At 42.5% G+C, this 17,932-nt stretch overlaps 1 protein-coding gene across 4 annotated transcripts in view; it reads left to right on the top strand.

The window, feature by feature from the left end:
* Nucleotides 1-17,932, top strand: part of LOC115201319 (histone acetyltransferase p300) — a 46,625-nt gene that overhangs the window by 14,407 nt on the left and 14,286 nt on the right. For all 4 annotated transcript variants that reach the window (XM_029764850.1, XM_029764849.1, XM_029764848.1 and 1 more), the window contains exons 9-17: nucleotides 4,838-4,955; nucleotides 5,213-5,300; nucleotides 5,669-5,746; nucleotides 13,936-14,018; nucleotides 14,228-14,395; nucleotides 15,485-15,946; nucleotides 16,258-16,687; nucleotides 16,874-16,992; nucleotides 17,126-17,365. In XM_029764850.1, the coding sequence (XP_029620710.1) occupies nucleotides 4,838-4,955; nucleotides 5,213-5,300; nucleotides 5,669-5,746; nucleotides 13,936-14,018; nucleotides 14,228-14,395; nucleotides 15,485-15,946; nucleotides 16,258-16,687; nucleotides 16,874-16,992; nucleotides 17,126-17,365 (1,786 nt within the window). The remainder of the gene's footprint in view (nucleotides 1-4,837; nucleotides 4,956-5,212; nucleotides 5,301-5,668; nucleotides 5,747-13,935; nucleotides 14,019-14,227; nucleotides 14,396-15,484; nucleotides 15,947-16,257; nucleotides 16,688-16,873; nucleotides 16,993-17,125; nucleotides 17,366-17,932) is intronic.

Raw genomic sequence — 17,932 nt, 5'->3', positions numbered from 1 at the left:
TCAAGACAGTTTAAATAGTGTGCGTTGTCAATTGCGCTGCACACTATATCTCAGGAAAGACTGTCTGGGTTGCCAATAATCAGTATAGAAAACAGTTGGGCAGTGGACCTGGACCTGGACCTACAGGCTGTGGTGAAAAGTCCAAAAAAGGACTTCATGAGATCATGGGAATTTAATTTAAATATTGCAGATCAAGTAGGAATGAGATCAAGTAGGAATTTAATTTAAATATTGCAGCCCTTTTGTGTGGGCTATTAGCCAGGCAACCTCCTGAGTTCAACATATATAGTGGCTGAATTTATCCTCAAGCTGACTACTTTTTTTCTTAATTTATAGGCTATTTGATTTGTATTTTGAGGTTTATAAATGGTAGCTAAATACGTTATATACAGTTTGAGTCAGAAGTTTACATACTTAGGTTGGAGTCATTTAAAACTTGTTTTTCAACCATTCCTCAAATTTCTTGTTGACAAACTATAGTTTTGGCAAGTTGGTTAGGACATCTACTTTGTGCATGACACAAGTAATTTTTCCAACAATTGTTTACAGACAGATTATTTCACTTATAATTCACTATCACAATTCCAGTGGGTCAGAAGTTTACATACCTCAAGTTGACTGTGCCTTTAAACAGCTTGGAAAATTCCAGAAAATGATGTCATGGCTTTAGAAGCTTCTGATAGGCTAATTGACATCATTTGAGTCAATTGGAGGTGTACCTGTGGATGTATTTCAAGGCCTACCTTCAAACTCAGTGCCTCTTTGCTTGACATCATGCGAAAATCAAATCAGCCAAGACCTCAGAAAATAAATTGTAGACCTCCACAAGTCTGGTTCATCCTTGGGAGCAATTTCCAAATGCCTGAAGGTACCACGTTCATCTGTACAAACAATAGTATGCTAGTATTAACACCATGGGACCACTCAGCTGTCATAACGCTCAGGAAGGAGGTGCGTTCTGTCTCCTAGAAATGAATATTCTTTGGTGCAAAAAGTGCAAATCAATCCCAGAACCACAGCGAAGGATCTTGTGAAGATGCTGGAAGAAATCGCCATTAAAAAAAGCCAGACTACGGTTTGCAATTGCACATGGGGACAATGATCGTACTTTTTGAAGAAATGTCCTCTGGTCTGATGAAACAAAAATAGAACTGTTTGGCCATAATGACCATTATGCTTGGAGGAAAAAGGGGAGGTTGCAAGCCAAAGAACACCATCCCAACCGTGAAGCACAGGGGGGGCAGCATCATGTTGTTGGGGGTGCTTTGCTGCAGGAGGGACTGGTACACTTCACATAATAGATGGCATGTTGAAGGAAATTATGTGGATATATTGAAGCAACGTCTCAAGACATCAGTCAGGACGTTAAAGCTTGGTCGCAAATGGGTCTTCCATATAGACAATGACCCCAAGCATACTTCCAAAGTTGTGGCAAAATGGCTTAAGGACAACAAAGTCAAGGTATTGGAGTGGCCATCACAAAGCCCTGACCTCAAACCTATAGAACATTTGTGGACAGAACTGAAAAAGCGTGTGCGTGCAAGGAGGCCTACAAACCTGACTCAGTTACACCAGCTCTGTCAGGAGGAATGGGCCACAATTCACCCAACTTATTGTGGGAAGCTTGTGGAAGGCTACCTGAAACATTTGACCCAAGTTAAACAATTTAAAGGCAATGCTACCAAATACTAATTGAGTATGTAAGCTTCTGACCCACTGGGAATGTGATGAAAGAAATAAAAGCTGAAATAAATTCTCTCAACTATTATTCTGACATGTCACATTCTTAAAATGAAGTGGTGATCCTAACTGACCTAAGACAGGGACATTTTTGGAAAGTTTATGTAATTGTACTTTCCTGTGGAAATATTGTAATATTCCTACTGCCAAAAGGACCAACCGCACGGACAACCTGTAAAGTACTGGGGGTTACAGGGAAATTGCGTTACACCAGTGGTCAATTTAAAATAAAAAAATGTAATACTTTTTATGACGGTAACCTTATCGGTGTCCTTTTTTAAATGACTTAAACCAGATATAAAGTATGTAGAAAAGATAAAGGAGCTATTCATTATCAAATTATCTTAGAACTAACAATCACCTAAATAAAAACTAGACTCGGGGAGAAGCTAAAAAAAAAAAAAGTGTGGCATGGGGACCCCATTTGGTTTTTATAATATTTGAGTCACTCAGATAGCTCATGCCATGTTCTTATGCTATGGCAAAATGTGTAGAATTGCAGGAAAAAAAGCTTTAAACTGCAACATTGTCTCTGTGGCCAAGAGGCCAAAAATATAAACGTAACATGTTACGCGTTGGTTCCATCTGGACAAGCGGAATATCTCTGTAAGAATTTTGTTTATTGACTATAGCTCAGCATTCAACACCACAGTACCCTCCAAGCTCATCATTAAGCTGGAGGCCCTGGGTCTGAACCCCGCCCTGTGCAATTGGGTCCTGGACTTCCTGACCGGTTTCACCCAGGTGGTGAAGGTAGGAAACATCCCCTCCCCTCTGATCCTCAACACTGGGGCCCCACAATGGTGCGTGGCTCAGCCCCCTCCTGTACTTCCTGTTCACCCATGACTGCGTGGCCATGCACGCCTCCAACTCAATCATCAAGTTTGCAGACGACACAACAGTAGTCGGCTTGATTACCAACGATGACGAGACAGCCTACAGGGAGGAGGTGACGGCTCTGGGAGTGTGGTGCCTGGAAAACGACTTCTCACTCAACAAAACAAAGGAGATGATCATGGACTTCAGGAAACAGTGGAGGGAGCGCACCCCCCCCCCCCCCCCATCCACGTCGAAGGGACAGCAGTGGAGAAGGTGGAAGGCTTTAAGTTCCTAGGCGTACACATTACAGACAAACTGAAATGGTCCACCCACACACAGTGTGGTGAAGAATGCTCCGTTGCACCTCTTCAACCTCAGGAGGCTAAAGAAATTTGGCTTGTCACCTAAAACCCTCAAACTTTTAGATGCACAATTGAAAGCATCCCGTCTGGCTGTATCGCTGCCTGGCACGGCAACTGCACCGCCCTCAACCGCAGGGCACTCCAGAGGGTGGTGCGGTCTGCCCAACGCATCACCAGGGGCAAACTACCCGCCCTCCAGGACACCTACAGCACCCTATGTCACAAAGGCCAAAAAGATGATCAAGGACAACCACCACCCGGGCCACTACATGTTCACCCTGCTATCATCCAGAAGGCAAGGTCAGTACAGGTGCATCAAAGCTGGGACCGAGAGACATCCATCTCAAGGCCATCAGACAGTTAAACAGGCATCACTAGCACATTAGAGGCTGCTGCATATTGGCATAGACTAGAAATCACTTGCCACTTTAAGGAATGGAACACTAGTCACTTTATTAATTTACATATCTGGCATTACTCATCTATGTATATACTGTTTTTCTATACTATTCTACTGTATCTTAGTATGTTCTGCTCTGACATCTCTCGTGTGTGTGTGTGTGTGTGTGTGTGTGTGTGGTCTTAATTCATTCCTACTTAATTTGTGTGTTATATGTTGTGTAGTTTGTTAGATATTCCTGCACCGTCGAAGCTAGAATTTCACTACACCCACAATAACATCTGCTAATCACGTGAATGTGACCAATAAAATTTGATTTGTTTCATGAGCTGAAATTGAAGATCCCACACTCACAAAGCGTATTTCTCAACTTTTGTGCTCAAATTTGTTTACATCTCTGTTAGTGAGAATTTCTCCTTTGCCGAGATTATCTAGTCACCTGACAGGTGTGGCATATCAAGAAGCTGATTAAACAGCACAATCATTACACAGGTGCACCTTGTGCTGGGGACAAAAGGCCACTCTAAAATGTGCAGTTCTGTCACAAAACAATTCCACAGATGTCTCAAGTTTTGAGGGAGTGTGGCAATTGGCATTAACAGGCCACAGTTTCACAGTAAACTCTGACAAGGGAATTTATATGTTTAAGGTAATGACTAAAGAATTTCACCCTGAAACGTAGTTATTAGATTATATAATATGTTTTATGAATAATTAGACAAACGTAATTATTAGATTATGTAACATGTATAATGAATAATTAGAGTGATAAACTTAAGTCCAATAAGGTTTGGCCGAGACTAGTAAGGGAGAGGTGTGTGTGTGTGTCTCAGAAAATACAGAGGGCAATTAAACTATTCATGACCTAACCTGGTAAGAACTCTAAGAAACTTACGACAGGAAAAGGAGTCCTGTCAAGGTCCCTCTAATCTCAGGAGGATAGAACTGCCAGCTTGGTAGTGATAGACGAGGAATGCGGACTTTGGGGAAAGATACAGCCCACCTACTGTTTGTGTCTATGTGCGTGTAAGGAGGTGGGGGAAATGGGAGTTATAAAATGTCATGTCTTTGCATTTTTTGACTTTAGAACGTTCTCTGAATAAACTGTACGGACTTTTTGCGTAAGCTGAGTCTTTGCCTAATTATTATTATTAAACCCAGGGTCTTACAAACCTCGGGGATTGGTCAAAGCTTAAATAATTGTTAGTTATCATCATTGGGATTGAAAATTCTTGTGACAGCTCACATCCTCTGTTCCATGCAGCGTACAACTATAGAAAACAGACTGACAAACACTGATCACATTCACCACTGTCAACCAGCTCAGACACAGCAAGCTGTGATTCCGTCCGCTTACAACACACTTCACTATCTCCCCTAACGTTCCTCTAAAAGGATTCTCAATGGAACAAAATAAAAGTTGAAACAGGTTTGTTTTACAGAAATTTGCTTTACATCGTACTCTCGTTCACATATCCCCCCCAGTTTCCATAATGTCTCTTGTTTCTCTGTGTAGGGTGCAAGCCATCTTCCCGACCCCGGACCCTGCTGCTCTGAAAGACCGGCGGATGGAGAACCTGGTGGCGTACGCTAGGAAGGTGGAGGGGGACATGTATGAGTCTGCCAACAGCAGGGTAAGCTGCTACACTGAGTAAAGATGCTCTTTTACTGAATTTCTGAGTGTGGGACCAACTTCAGACCATACTGCCTGGAATAAAAAAGAAACTTCTGTATTGTTTTGGGGATTTGTCTATTCCTATGTTCTAACTAATTTTCCCCCTCCCTTACACAATTTCCCTTTCTCAAAATTATCCCTCTTCTATCATTCTGTCCCTAACCTTCATTTACCTCGCTGTCTCCTTCACTCTTAATTTCTCATTCCTCTTCCCAGGCGGAGTACTACCACCTGTTGGCTGAGAAGATCTATAAGATCCAAAAGGAATTGGAGGAGAAGAGGCGAACGCGGCTCCAAAAGCAGGGTATGTTGATGTCTACATCAGGGCACACGTAATATTACAGAACAGTTTTGGGACATAAAAATACTAAATCGCCAAGAATTCAGCAAAAATAGATTAATTCAGGAAATCTGTTTTAAGTATTTCTACAAATAAAGAGATGTGATCGTGTCTCAATCAAGGTATGATGTTTTCAAATACGTTGTAGTTTTGGACTTGTGGTCATTTTGCTGGGTACAAATTTGTATAATTATGTTCTGGCCACCTGACCATCTGCTCGGACCAAAATCGTCGCATTGCTGAATCTAGTTGCCTACCCCTGCTTTATAGTGCAATAACGGCAAGACATCCTCTCTTCCTTATCTCCTCTTCTCACCTCTGCACTCCTACAGATGGTCCCCTCCCTGACCCCTCTTTGGTGCGGCCCGGTGGACCCAACCAGATGGTGACTAGGATGCAGAATCCGGCAGGTGAGTCCATGGGGACAGGAGAGGGGGGTTGCCACACTTAGACACAACATTACTGGGCTTGTTTGTGTTAAGCTGGCACTGTATGGTTGCTGTCTTGCGAGCTCCGAAACAACCTTGCTATTTTGTGGTTCTTTTGGTGTTAATCTTCTTTACGGAATGTATCCGCTATCATTTCTTATGACCGACAAGAACTTTTGGACATCAGATCGTCAGTTTCTAACTTCAATTCTGACATGGACTCATCTGCTTTGGGTTCTTTGTGTACCTCCAACCCAGTCTTCAGGCTACCCAAGAGGAAACGTGGGTTAAAAAGAGGCAGGAGAGCAGCGTCCTGGTGAGACTAATGCTAAGGGAAAACCAGCCACCACTTCCCTCCATTCTGTTGAAGTCTGTTTTCTGAAACATGGGTTTCAGACAAGATTCAACCCGTGGCTTTCCAACTTGATGGATTATCCATTCACCGAATGAACAGGACATTGGATTAAAGGAAATCCAGAGGAGGAGGGGTATGTCTCTTCATCAACAACAAATGGTGTGCAGAATCTAGCACAGTGCAAGTCTCAACCAATTGTTCACACGTCTTGGAATACCTCATGGTCAAATGTTGACCCTTCTACCACCCGAGAGTTTTCATCCGTTGTTGTGACTGCTGTATATGGGTATTTCTATAAATAATGTGTGACATCGGTGTCTAAATTTCAAAATGGTTTGATATACAGTACCAGTCAAGTTTGGACACCTACTCATTCAAGAGTTTTTTAAATTTTTACTGTTTACTACATTTTAGAATAATAGCGAAGACATCAAAACTATGAATTAACACAGAATCATGTAGTAACCAAAAACGTGTTAGACAAAAATATATTTGGGATTCTTCAAAGTAGCCACCCTTTGCCTTGACAGCATTGCACACTCTTGGTGTTCTCTCAACTGGCTTCATGAAGTAGTCACCTGGAATGCATTTCAATTAACAGGTGTGCCTTGTTAAAAGTACATTTGTGGAATTTCTTTCCCTCTTAATGCATTTGAGCCAATCAGTTGTTGTGACAAGGTAGGGGTGGTATACAGAAGATAGCCCTATTTGGTAAAAGACCAAGTCCATATTATGGCAAGAACAGCTCAAATAAGCAGAGAGAAACAACAGTCCATTACTGTAGGACATGAGAAATTTCAAGAAATTTGAAAAAGTTTAAGTGCAGTGGCAAAAACCATCAAGCGCTATGATGACATTTGCTCTCATGAGGACCGCCACAGGAAAGGACGACCCAGGGCTCCCAAGTGGCGCAGTGGTCTAAGGCACTGCATCTCAGTGCAAGAGCATCACTGCAGTCCCTGTTTAGAATCCAGGTTGTATCGCTTCCGGCCGTGATTGGGAGTTCGATAGGGCGGCGCCCAATTGGCCCAGCGTCGTCCGGGGTAGGCCGTCATTGTCAATAACAATTTGTTCTTAACTGACTTGCTTAGTTAAAGGTTAAATAAAATAAGAAGTTACTTCTGTTGCAGAGGATTAGTTATCAGCATTAGAAAATGCAGCCCAAAATAAATGCTTCACAGAGTTCAAGTAACAGACACATCTCAACATCAACTGTTCAGTGGAGACTGCGTGAATCAGGCTTTCATGGCCGAATTGCTGCAAAGATACCACTACTAAAGGACACCAATAAGAAGAGACTTGCTTGGGCCAAGAAACACGAGCAATGGACATTAGACTGGTGGAAATCTGTCCTTTGGTCTGAGTCCAAATGAGAGATTTTTGGTTCTAACCGGCCGTGTCTGATTCGCAGAGTAGGTGAACGAATCTCCGCATGTGTGGTTCCCACCGTGAAGCATGGAGGAGGTGGTTTGATGGTGTGGGGGTGCTTTGCTGGTGACACTGTCTGTGATTTATTTAGAATTGAATGCACACTTAACCAGCATGGCTACCACAGCATTCTGCAGTGATACGCCATCCCATCTGGTTTGCGCTTAGTGGGACTATCATTTTGTTTTTCAACAGGACAATAACCCAACATACCTCCAGGGTGTGAAAGGGCTATTTGACCAAGAAGGAGAGTGATGGAGTACTGCATCAGATGACCTGGCCTCCACAATCACCCGACGTCAACCCAATTGAGATGGTTTGGGATGAGTTGGACCGCAGAGTGAAGGAAAAGCAGCCAACAAGTGCGTAGCATATGTGGTAACTCCTTCAAGACTGTTGGAAAATCATTCCAGGTGAAGCTGGTTGAGAGAATGCCAAGAGTGTGCAAAGCTGTCATCAAGGCAAAGGGTGGCTACTTTGAAGTGTCTCAAATATAAAATATATTTTAATTTGTTTACCACTTTTTTGGTTACTACATGATTCTATGTTTCATAGTTTTGATGTCTTCACTATTATTCTACAATGTCGAAAATAGTAAATATAAATAAAAACCCTGGAATGAGTAGGTGTCCAAACTTTTTACTGGTGCTGCACATTTTAAATGTGATTTTCTTGCAGTTTCACATGTATAGTTTCAGGAATAAGAGTCTAGATGGGCACAATGAGACCATAACGCCTAGCAACAACAGCAACATTTACGTGTAATTTTTTTGTTATGCCTAGTAGTTGGGTCTGTTTGCTTTAGTCAACTTCTCTATCATTTATAGCCATGCTAAACCTTCCAGAAGAATGAAAAAGATTAACAGCAGCTTTTTTTTATAGTTAATAAAATAATTTCTTACAATAATATAATACATCATTGATCAGTACACTACAAGCTTTGTGTGTGTGAACTAGACATCACATTTATTGTTTCCTCCACTCCTTGCTTCTCCTTTAAAGTGCATTGGAGCCCAATGTGCTTTGAGAGGGAGGTGAGGAATGGATGAAACAAGGAGAATCTCTATTGCGTTCCCTTCATTTCTCATGTCCTCTCACCGCCTCAAAGAAAAGGGGGGGACCTCTGACCTTCTCATGCAATGGGTTTTGAGAAGGAGACGAGGATGCAACAAATTGTATTTTACCTTTTATTTAACAAAGTAAGTCAGTTAAGAACAAATTCTTATTTTCAATCAAAGAAATGCAATTGAGATTCTCCCAAGGATATAGGAAGCAAGCGTTTGAGAGGGCCTGACTGACAAGGGATGGGCATTTGACCGAAGGCGGCACTGGGGGAAAAAACTGCATTTATCTTTATGGCAACTGTGTAACAATGCCTAATTTATCAACCATTACAGATAACTTATCCTAATTGCTAAATTGCCTCAATAATTAATTTAACTAGTAAAGTCAGTTAAGAACAAATTCTTATTTACAATGATGTCCTAGGAACAGTGGGTTCAGGGGCAGAACGACAGATTTTTACCTTGTCAGTTCGGGGACTCGATCCAGCTGCCTGCTGCCCCCAGTATATATTCAGTGAAATATATTGAAACTTATTAGCTGGGTTATATTATATCGTGGAACACAAGATTAAAAAAAAAAAAAAGTAGTTACCTCAGCAGTGTGAGGCTTGCTTGTAGAAGCCTATGGTTGTGCAATGGCATAGCCCTGTTTTGTTAATTTAGAAGACAATTATTTCCTGACCCTTATCACAGTCCAGACACCTTTTTTTATAGTAAAAAAAAAAAATAACCCCAGGATATAATAAATAGAACAGAATAGTGCGAAGTGATTTGTATCATCTGGAACAGTTATTCTTAGTGATATTTGAAAGACACTTTTCAGGGTTACAAACCCAAATCTGTCTTTTCGATATACAGATTTTATTTAAGGAACCTGCATAATAATAAACTTTCTATATGGATTAGCAATTCTGCATTGAACACTGCATGGGAATGTATTATGGCCGGATATCTGTTTGGCGAGTCGGCCTAGGCTTAATGATTCTGATAAATACTTTGTTTTATAAAGACATGTTATTGTATATTTTCAGTGGAACCTATATGTTTAGGGGGGTAATAGCCTGGGCTAACCAATTCTAAATACCACTAGCAGTTTGCAAAGTAGGGTTGTCACTAACGTTAGTTACCACAGCCACAGAGTCATAAACCCTGCCTGTTTCTTCAATTTCGCTTCTTAAAATCAGATTTGTAAGCCTAACCCTAACCACACTGTTAACCGTAAGACCAAAAAGCAATACATGTATGAATATTTATGATCTAGCCAATTTTGACTGGCTGTGGTAAGTAGTGATAACTGCCAAGTAGCCTAAACAGATAATGACGCAACTATTCCAAAACTACAGCTCCTTGTTGCAACACCCACATTTCCCTGCTTCAGTCAACCAGTCCATTTAGAATTTGTGATAAAACTTGTCATTTGGCAAGGACTATAGCTTGTGTAGCCCATCAGTTATATATGTTTTTATAGGCATTTAATTATTTAGGGAGCAGTCGTAACTCAATTGCATGAGACAGGGGAAAGGGAATTTGGGGAGCAGAAGTGTGACGCTTGATACATTCATATATTTTTTTTTTTGTGTCCCTCAAATGCCAAAATGGAGCACTAGTGTCTAAGCAAGTTAATGTAGACTTAAGGCAATTTCTTACAAATAGTTTTACAGTATTTGAAAAAGATGTTAAACATCGAGTTTTGACGAACGTTCAAGTACTCGATTTCTCAATACCATTCCTATGACCGACTGAGCTACCATAATTCCCATGGCCTGTCAAGAAGCAACCCCTAGTCGCTACTACCCAGAGTATAGACACTTGTTGAGATCTGAGAGGATTGATGGGTGGTAACATGGTGAGAGCTACCCTCTGATAGGCTTGGTGGAATTTTTGCGATATTGGTTACACCTGTCCAATTCTCTCAGATCTCCACAAGTGTCTATGGGTTGTTTCTGGACCCTACAACCCTTCGGAGTGTGGTGGACCTACAGCTCCACACTTAAGGCATTCGTTGGATGTTTCATTCTATTGCTATACACACAGATTTGCACAGGTGTAAGCTGGACACGCCCACTACACCCTATCAGACTGATGTGACGGTTCTGGGTAGCTGGAGACCTGTTGTAAATAGATCTTTTGTTTAAAAAAAATGTATACATGTCTGCTGTACACACCTTGCTTTGTTCCAGCTAGTTATATGTGCAACCACTGACTAACTGTAGCAAGTCTCTAGTCTAGCAATAGATGCTGGTTTTGGCTGTATAGCATTTTGTTAAAAATATTTGACCTTTTACCTTATCATTTAAGAACAAATTCTGATTTACAATGATGGCCTAGTGGCTTAACTGCCTTGGTCAGGGGCAGAACGACAGATTTTTACCTTGTCAGCTTGGGGATTGGATCTAGCAGCCTTTCGGTTACTGGCCCAACGCTCTAACCACTAGGCTACCTGCCGCCCCAAATTTAATAAGATTAACAGTGGATGGAAAGTGTATATATATCAGTCAGTTAACCATTTACAGTACCAACAGTTCATTAATAAGTCAATACACACTATCTTATGCAGAAAACGTACCTTATCATGGCAACGTAAGGCAGTTATTAATTAATAGATCTATAGAAAGGAGTTAGAAGGGTGCCCTCCTACTTTGAAAGGACAGGAAGTGTTGGCTGTGCACTTGACCAGGCAATTAACCACCCACATTTGAACATTGAAATATCATGTTTTTGGGGTTTATATGAAATATCATGTTTTTGGGGTTTATATGAAAAACAAGCAATTTAACATTTTTCAATTTCTGTTAAAAACAAAACAAGTTCACATTCTCAATTGCTCTGTATAAATTTGGAGAACAAACGATCAAAATGTACACTAATCTTACTTCAGGAATTTTGATTTGTCGTCCACCAAGTAGGCTAATTATCTTGACCGCCGTAACAACATAGACGTCAATGTTCTGTCAATCCTCGAGATCAACATTAATTGCCGCACCTTGGTTGTTAAATCGCATGCAGTATCACACAAGGTTTTTATCACTTGACTGTCATTGAGAAAATCCTGATGTTGCGTGATAGTGTCCCCACGTGACTAAACAGCTAGATGGTAGGGATTTTTTAAAGTTTTTTTATTAATCATAAAATGTACCCTTTTCTGTTTGAAGCATTGGATTTTGCATTCACATACATTGTTTTGGATACGTGCGCCAATAAACTGTTTTCACACCGTAACATAGGGAGATACGAAATGTTAAGAGGTATCCATACAAAAAGAGTGACAGTAAATATCTAGGAATTTCACAGGATCAAGGTCGAAGTGTAATTCAATTGTTAAATGCTTAGTATATGATATTACAAACCGCAGTATATGAAAGTGTTTTGTCACATGATTTATGCCAAATCTGTGAAGACTCCAAGCATGAGAAAGGGTTTAAACAGAGGTTTTGATTCAGCTCATGAATTATATTGAATGTATCTATGTTCCCAGTTTCTTATTGTATTCACATGGGGGGAAATTAATGTATTATTATTGACTTGGAAACCGCTCCAAACAGTTATCCACTACAAGAAATACTCATTGGTACTGTAGGTTATAGAAAGACTCATATATTCCACCTCAGAACAGCAACAACAAGCTGGCTATAAACGAGCAAAGAAAACATGTACCCGGAGGCTGCTTTTCTTGTTGCCAGTGATTTGTATTCCGTGTCACTAAAGTCTTGTTCACATTGACCGTTTTGAAGTGACTCAAATGTCTAGTTTTAGAATCTGATATTTTTCCTGCATTCTGAACAGCCATAAAGCACATGGAATCTGATAGTGGTAGGTGGTTTAGAGTCCGATACCAGTCTGTTTCCTAGCCATGTGACTTGTCTGAAGGGTCCAATTTTTTTAGACTTATTTGGCATTTCTTGTTGCTTGATATCTACTCTGACAGTTTAACAAGAACATGTGGTAGCGAACTAGCTTGTTAATTGTTTCCAAACAATTTAGTGAATGTGCTAAATTGCTACCTAGCTAGCTAGTTGACTGATGTGGCTAGCCAAAAACTTGGAAATGTCCATGGCAGGTGTTGTCACCTTGGCTTGCTGCATAACTTCTGAGTGATTGGAAGCACGAGCACCACTACCAATCGGCCTACGCCACTGCGCAAACACCCGTTGTTACTATGACAACTATTGTAGCCATGTTAGCAAATGACTGCTGTCTGAACACACATCCAATTTGGTCACTTGTAACTTTCTCTTTTCGACTGTCAGTATTCCAAAACGGATTTGAAAAACAAAACAGTTTTGAGCATTAGGCCCTGCAGTGTGAACAAGGCTTTAGACACGTGATGCCCAACTTCTATCGACACGTCTCCTTCACCACTAGGGGTGATGACGTCCTAGACCACTATTACTCAACCCACAAGCTAGCATACAAGGCCCTCCCTCGTCCCCTCTTGGGCAAATCAGTTCATGATTCTATACTCCTGCTTCCTGTTTACAAACCGAAGCTTTAACAGGAAGTACCCATGACGCGCTCTGTAGAGAAATGCTCCATCGAAGTGGAGGCTATGCTGCAGGACTGCTTTGCTAACGCTGACTGGAATATGTTCTGGGACTCCGCCGATGGCATCGACGAGCTAATCACCTCCGTTACCGGCTTCATCAGGAAATGCATCGCCGACGTTGTCCCCACAGTGAAGGTTTGCTGCTTCCCCAATCAAAAGTACATACACCATAGACATACATCATTTAGACTGACTGGATTCAGCCGCGGGCCAATTTCTTGAGAGGATGGTCGGGGGGCTGGAACATAATTACTAATTATTTGTGGACTGCAAGAAGCCCAAACAGATATTATTTGACAAAAACATAATCATTTTCAAACCTTGCTTACGTTTGTATACGATCACGTCTCCATGTGTGGGAATACTGGGGAACAGATTTCCAAAGTTAAAATCACTTGGAGCTGATTTCCTGTTGTTTTTACAATCTTATGTCCAACAATAAAAACAAAAACTAATTGCTCAACTTGGGAGCCCAAATGAAACCATCGGGCCGCCAGTTGGGGAACCCTGATTCACATAAGTCAGCGTAGACCGATCCAGCTTTGAGGACCAGCTCATGAGCTCAATCATCAGCAGATTTTAATTTGGAATGAAAAATGTATGTGTTTATGCAACATGTGAGTGCATCGATTCGTTCTCTAATCAAACCAAATCGCACCGACTCGTTTCAAACTAAAACGTACCAGATCCCATGTATCCTCAAAGGGAAATATGCATATCCCTAATTGCTACACTAGCGGTGTTCTCTGTATGCTATGATCCTCATGGCTGTTTTCTTCAGGTATGAACCAGTTCAACCAGATGGGGATGCAGTCTATGGGCCAGAGGGCCACCCCTCCTCTCCCCCTCACACCCATCAGCCAGGTCAGTGTGCTCATCAAGGCTTTAAACCATTATACCCAAATATAAAAGTTTGAGTCTTCAATAGATCCTATTCCATTGCAAGAGGAACCATATCATGTCATAGCACTAATGTATACATTGATGTCACATACAGAGTAGTCCCTAGTATCCAAAGTGTCAAAGGACTAATATAAGCTCTATTCTAAACCAATGTCTGTTGTCTCCTGTAGATGGGCATGGGGAACCCCAGGATGGGCCAGCCCAACGTGGGGCAGAACCAGTACCTTCCCCAGGGACAGTTCCCAGGCTCCGGCCCAGGACCAGGCCTCGTCACGGGGCAGCCCGGCATGGCACAGCCTGGTATGAACCAGCAAGGCAACCAGGGAGGCATGGCACAGGTGAGAGAGGTGGAAGTATATGGTCTACGTTGATGGACAGATTGGGTATGCAAAAAGTATTGGTGCTTGACCACCCATTTTAGGGCTTCAATGCTGTTTGTTTTAATTAGGGTTATAAACTACCCATAGTTTACTAAAGTTGCTGGAGTTTTCAGTCATTTTTGTAATTGCCCAATCCAATGGGATTTAACGGTTTAAAATTATTTCCACACTCAGTTTCGAATAAAACTGTGACATTGTAAAAATTATAATGCCCTTTTAGTGTAAGAGCTCTAGAACAGCTAGTTTTCAGTTTACCTCTCCCAGACAGTCCTAGCTAAATTCTTGCTTGAGAAATTGCTCTTTGCTAAGCTATTTTGATTTCTTTGACCATTGTTTTCAATTAAAAATCACATTAAGTTACTTAATTGTTACCCAGAAGTTATTTGATGAGAGAAATGTCTGCATGTGACCTTTATTCTTTATATCTCTGTCCATATTGTCAACACATTTAGTGGAAAGACAATATGATTAAAGAGAACAGCCTAATTAATGAAAGGATGTTATCAACAATGACATGCTTTCCAATGAACTCTGCAACTCTTCCAACTATTACCTTTTTTTTCACAACTGCCACCAATTTGGTTTCAAAACATTTACAACAAACACATATTGACAGGGTCAAATGTGTGTAAAAATATAAAGGATATTTCATGCTGAAATCCTCATCTCTAACACCAACTGTATTTGATGGGTTCTATTTAGGATGTTTTACAGCTTTGTCATTCTAGTTATATTACAATCGTCTTAATTTATGATTTTATATATTTTACATTATGAAAATACTTATGGAAACTTTACAAAATTTCTTTGGAAGTTGCAACCATAGTTTTTAATTGAATCGTATTAACTAAACCAATTAAACGTAATCACTAATATGTTCCCACACATCTGTATATGCACAAGTCAAACCCTCCTGCCTACACTAGTGTGTCCTCATGTAGAGGTTTATTGGAGGATGCCCCTGTTGAACATGATTTATGTTAACCTCTAATGTATGAATGCTAAATGCCTCATCTGTTCTCTCCGTTTCCCTCTCTCTCCCTACAGACTCCAATGCCCATTCCTTCCCCTCTCCCCGCCAACAGCCCTTTAGCCGGGCCCGGTTCAGTCGGAGGGGGTAGCGGTGTCCCCTCGGTGGGGCCCATGGGTCCCCAGAGTGTGGGTGGAGGCCCCTCGTCAAACAACCCCCAGCAGCCCAACTCAATAACCCACCTCTCGGCCATGCGCCAGAGCTCGCCCTCCCCTGCCCGCAGCATCACCCCCACACCCCACCAAACGCCACCCAGGCTAGCTGGCTCACAGACCCCCCAGCCCCACACCCCTAACCCGCCCCAGCTGGCCCCTCCAGGCCTCCAGCAGCAGCTAGGGCCCGGCAGCCAGGGGCCAGGCTCCAACAAGCCCATGCAGCAGGGGATGGGAGCAGGGGCCACCACCCCATCTCACCCTGGTCACCCCTCCACAACCCCCAACCCCCATGGAGGCCAGCTCCCTCGCACGCCTCGCACTCCGGTGAGATTAATTGATTTGATTTATTCTATCATTTAGAAAGAAAACATACTGCTATATCGTCCATTTTCAACACATAGTATAAATAGTACATTGGTTTACAGAAGTGATCACAACATTGACTCCACCATGATACATACAGCTGCAAAATGGAGCAGTTAATGGTCAATGTAGTAAACAATAATTTAGGAATTTCCTCTGTGACCTCTCGCCTGACTCTCTCCTTCACTGTAACTCCCATGGGGGTTGTTGTTGCGTTCTCTTGTAGTATCAATCTAACTGTTAGCTCTCGCTCTCTCGATCCCTCCTCACAGATGTCCCAGAAGGGTGGCTTCCAGTCCCAGGACTGTCAGGCTCTGACCCCAGCGTCAGTCAGCAGTGTGGACACGGCCTCCCAGCAGGCCTCCCAGTCGGATGCCTCGGCCTCCGTGGACCCCAAGGCGGAGGTCAAGCAGCAGCAGGACGAGGAGGACGACTGGGAGGAAGGCTGCTCCAAGGGCGGGAAGCTATCCAACATCAAGACGGAGAACAAACCCATCAAAATGGAGGGGGTGAAGAAAGAGGAGTGTGGAGGCCAAGGGGGCAAAGGTGTTCCCATGGAAACATCGTCATCGTCGGGGGTTAAGAGTGAGGAAAGGGTGAAGATGGAAGACCGGACACAAGAGGTGAAGAAGGAGCCGAAAGAGGAGGAGAAGGGATCAGATTCCCCTGGTATTTCGTCTGGTGCCCAGAACAAGAAGAAGAGTAAGGACTGCCTTATTCTGTTGATGATTCTGTTACGGCATATGTACTATGTACAAGTTGCACGTCTCTATACACAATCTCTGTTGTTATGTTCTTGTAAAGTTATAGTCGGTTTCTGAATCCAACTTCAACCCTGACGTCTCTACCCCTTCCCCTCTTCCCCTCTTCCCCTCCCACCTATTTCAGTCTTCAAGCCAGAGGAGCTGCGCCAGGCCCTGATGCCTACCCTGGAGTCTCTGTATCGCCAGGACCCAGAGTCTCTGCCCTTCAGACAGCCTGTGGACCCTCATCTACTGGGCATACCTGTATGTACTGTATATTCACACTGTTTTAGTCTGGTTTTAATGTTCTATTAAAAAGATATGTACTTTTTACACAAACATATTTCCCACTTGTCAGATAATAAAGGAAACTTGACTTGACCATACCCCTCTCCAGGACTACTTTGACATAGTGAAGACCCCCATGGACCTGTCCACTATAAAGCGTAAGCTGGACACTGGTCAGTACCAGGAACCCTGGCAGTACGTGGACGACATCTGGGTCATGTTGAACAACGCCTGGCTGTACAACCGCAAGACGTCCCGCGTCTACAAGTACTGCTCCAAGCTGGCCGAGGTGTTCGAGGCTGAGATAGACCCCGTCATGGTCAGCCTGGGCTACTGCTGTGGCAGGAAGGTGAGATGGGGGTGTGTGTGTGTGTGTGTGTGTCTGGTTGGTATTCAGCTGTGTGTGTGACGTATAGTTTCAGGCTAGATGTGGTTATTGCATTGCTAGTTTCACATCCAATTCTGTGCATGGAAATGAGGGGTGGTTAATTTCAGCGTTGGCATAACATCGCCATATTAGATTTCAACACTTAATATTGAACATAAACATGCAACTATTTATGACTTTGCTCATGAATGTGCTAAGCGGTCCACAGGGATGACCGGAGTGACTCTTTTTTCTGAAAATGAGAGAAGTGGTGTGGATGTCAGGGCTAAGCCCTCAGATGGACCATAAGGCCGGCCAGCTGTTGTCATGTACTGTGACTATGAGCCTGAAGGGCCATGTGACCCAGGGTTGGCACATTCCTTTGGCCTAACCAAATTGCCTCCATGAAAACTGATTGTTTTTGGGTGGTGAAGAAGCTCTAGATACTGATCTAGTGGTTGTCTCTGTCCTTTTGGGTCTATTGGTGTGTCATAATCATGAATTGGGCCCAGAGTTTTCCCCGGTTGGATGGTCCGGTACAACTCCTGG

The sequence above is a fragment of the Salmo trutta genome, chromosome 10 (genome assembly GCF_901001165.1).
Source record: "Salmo trutta chromosome 10, fSalTru1.1, whole genome shotgun sequence".
NCBI classification, from domain to species: domain Eukaryota; kingdom Metazoa; phylum Chordata; class Actinopteri; order Salmoniformes; family Salmonidae; genus Salmo; species Salmo trutta.
The sequence above is the reverse complement of the archived record's forward strand: the minus strand, read 5'-3'. Positions and strand labels throughout refer to the sequence as shown.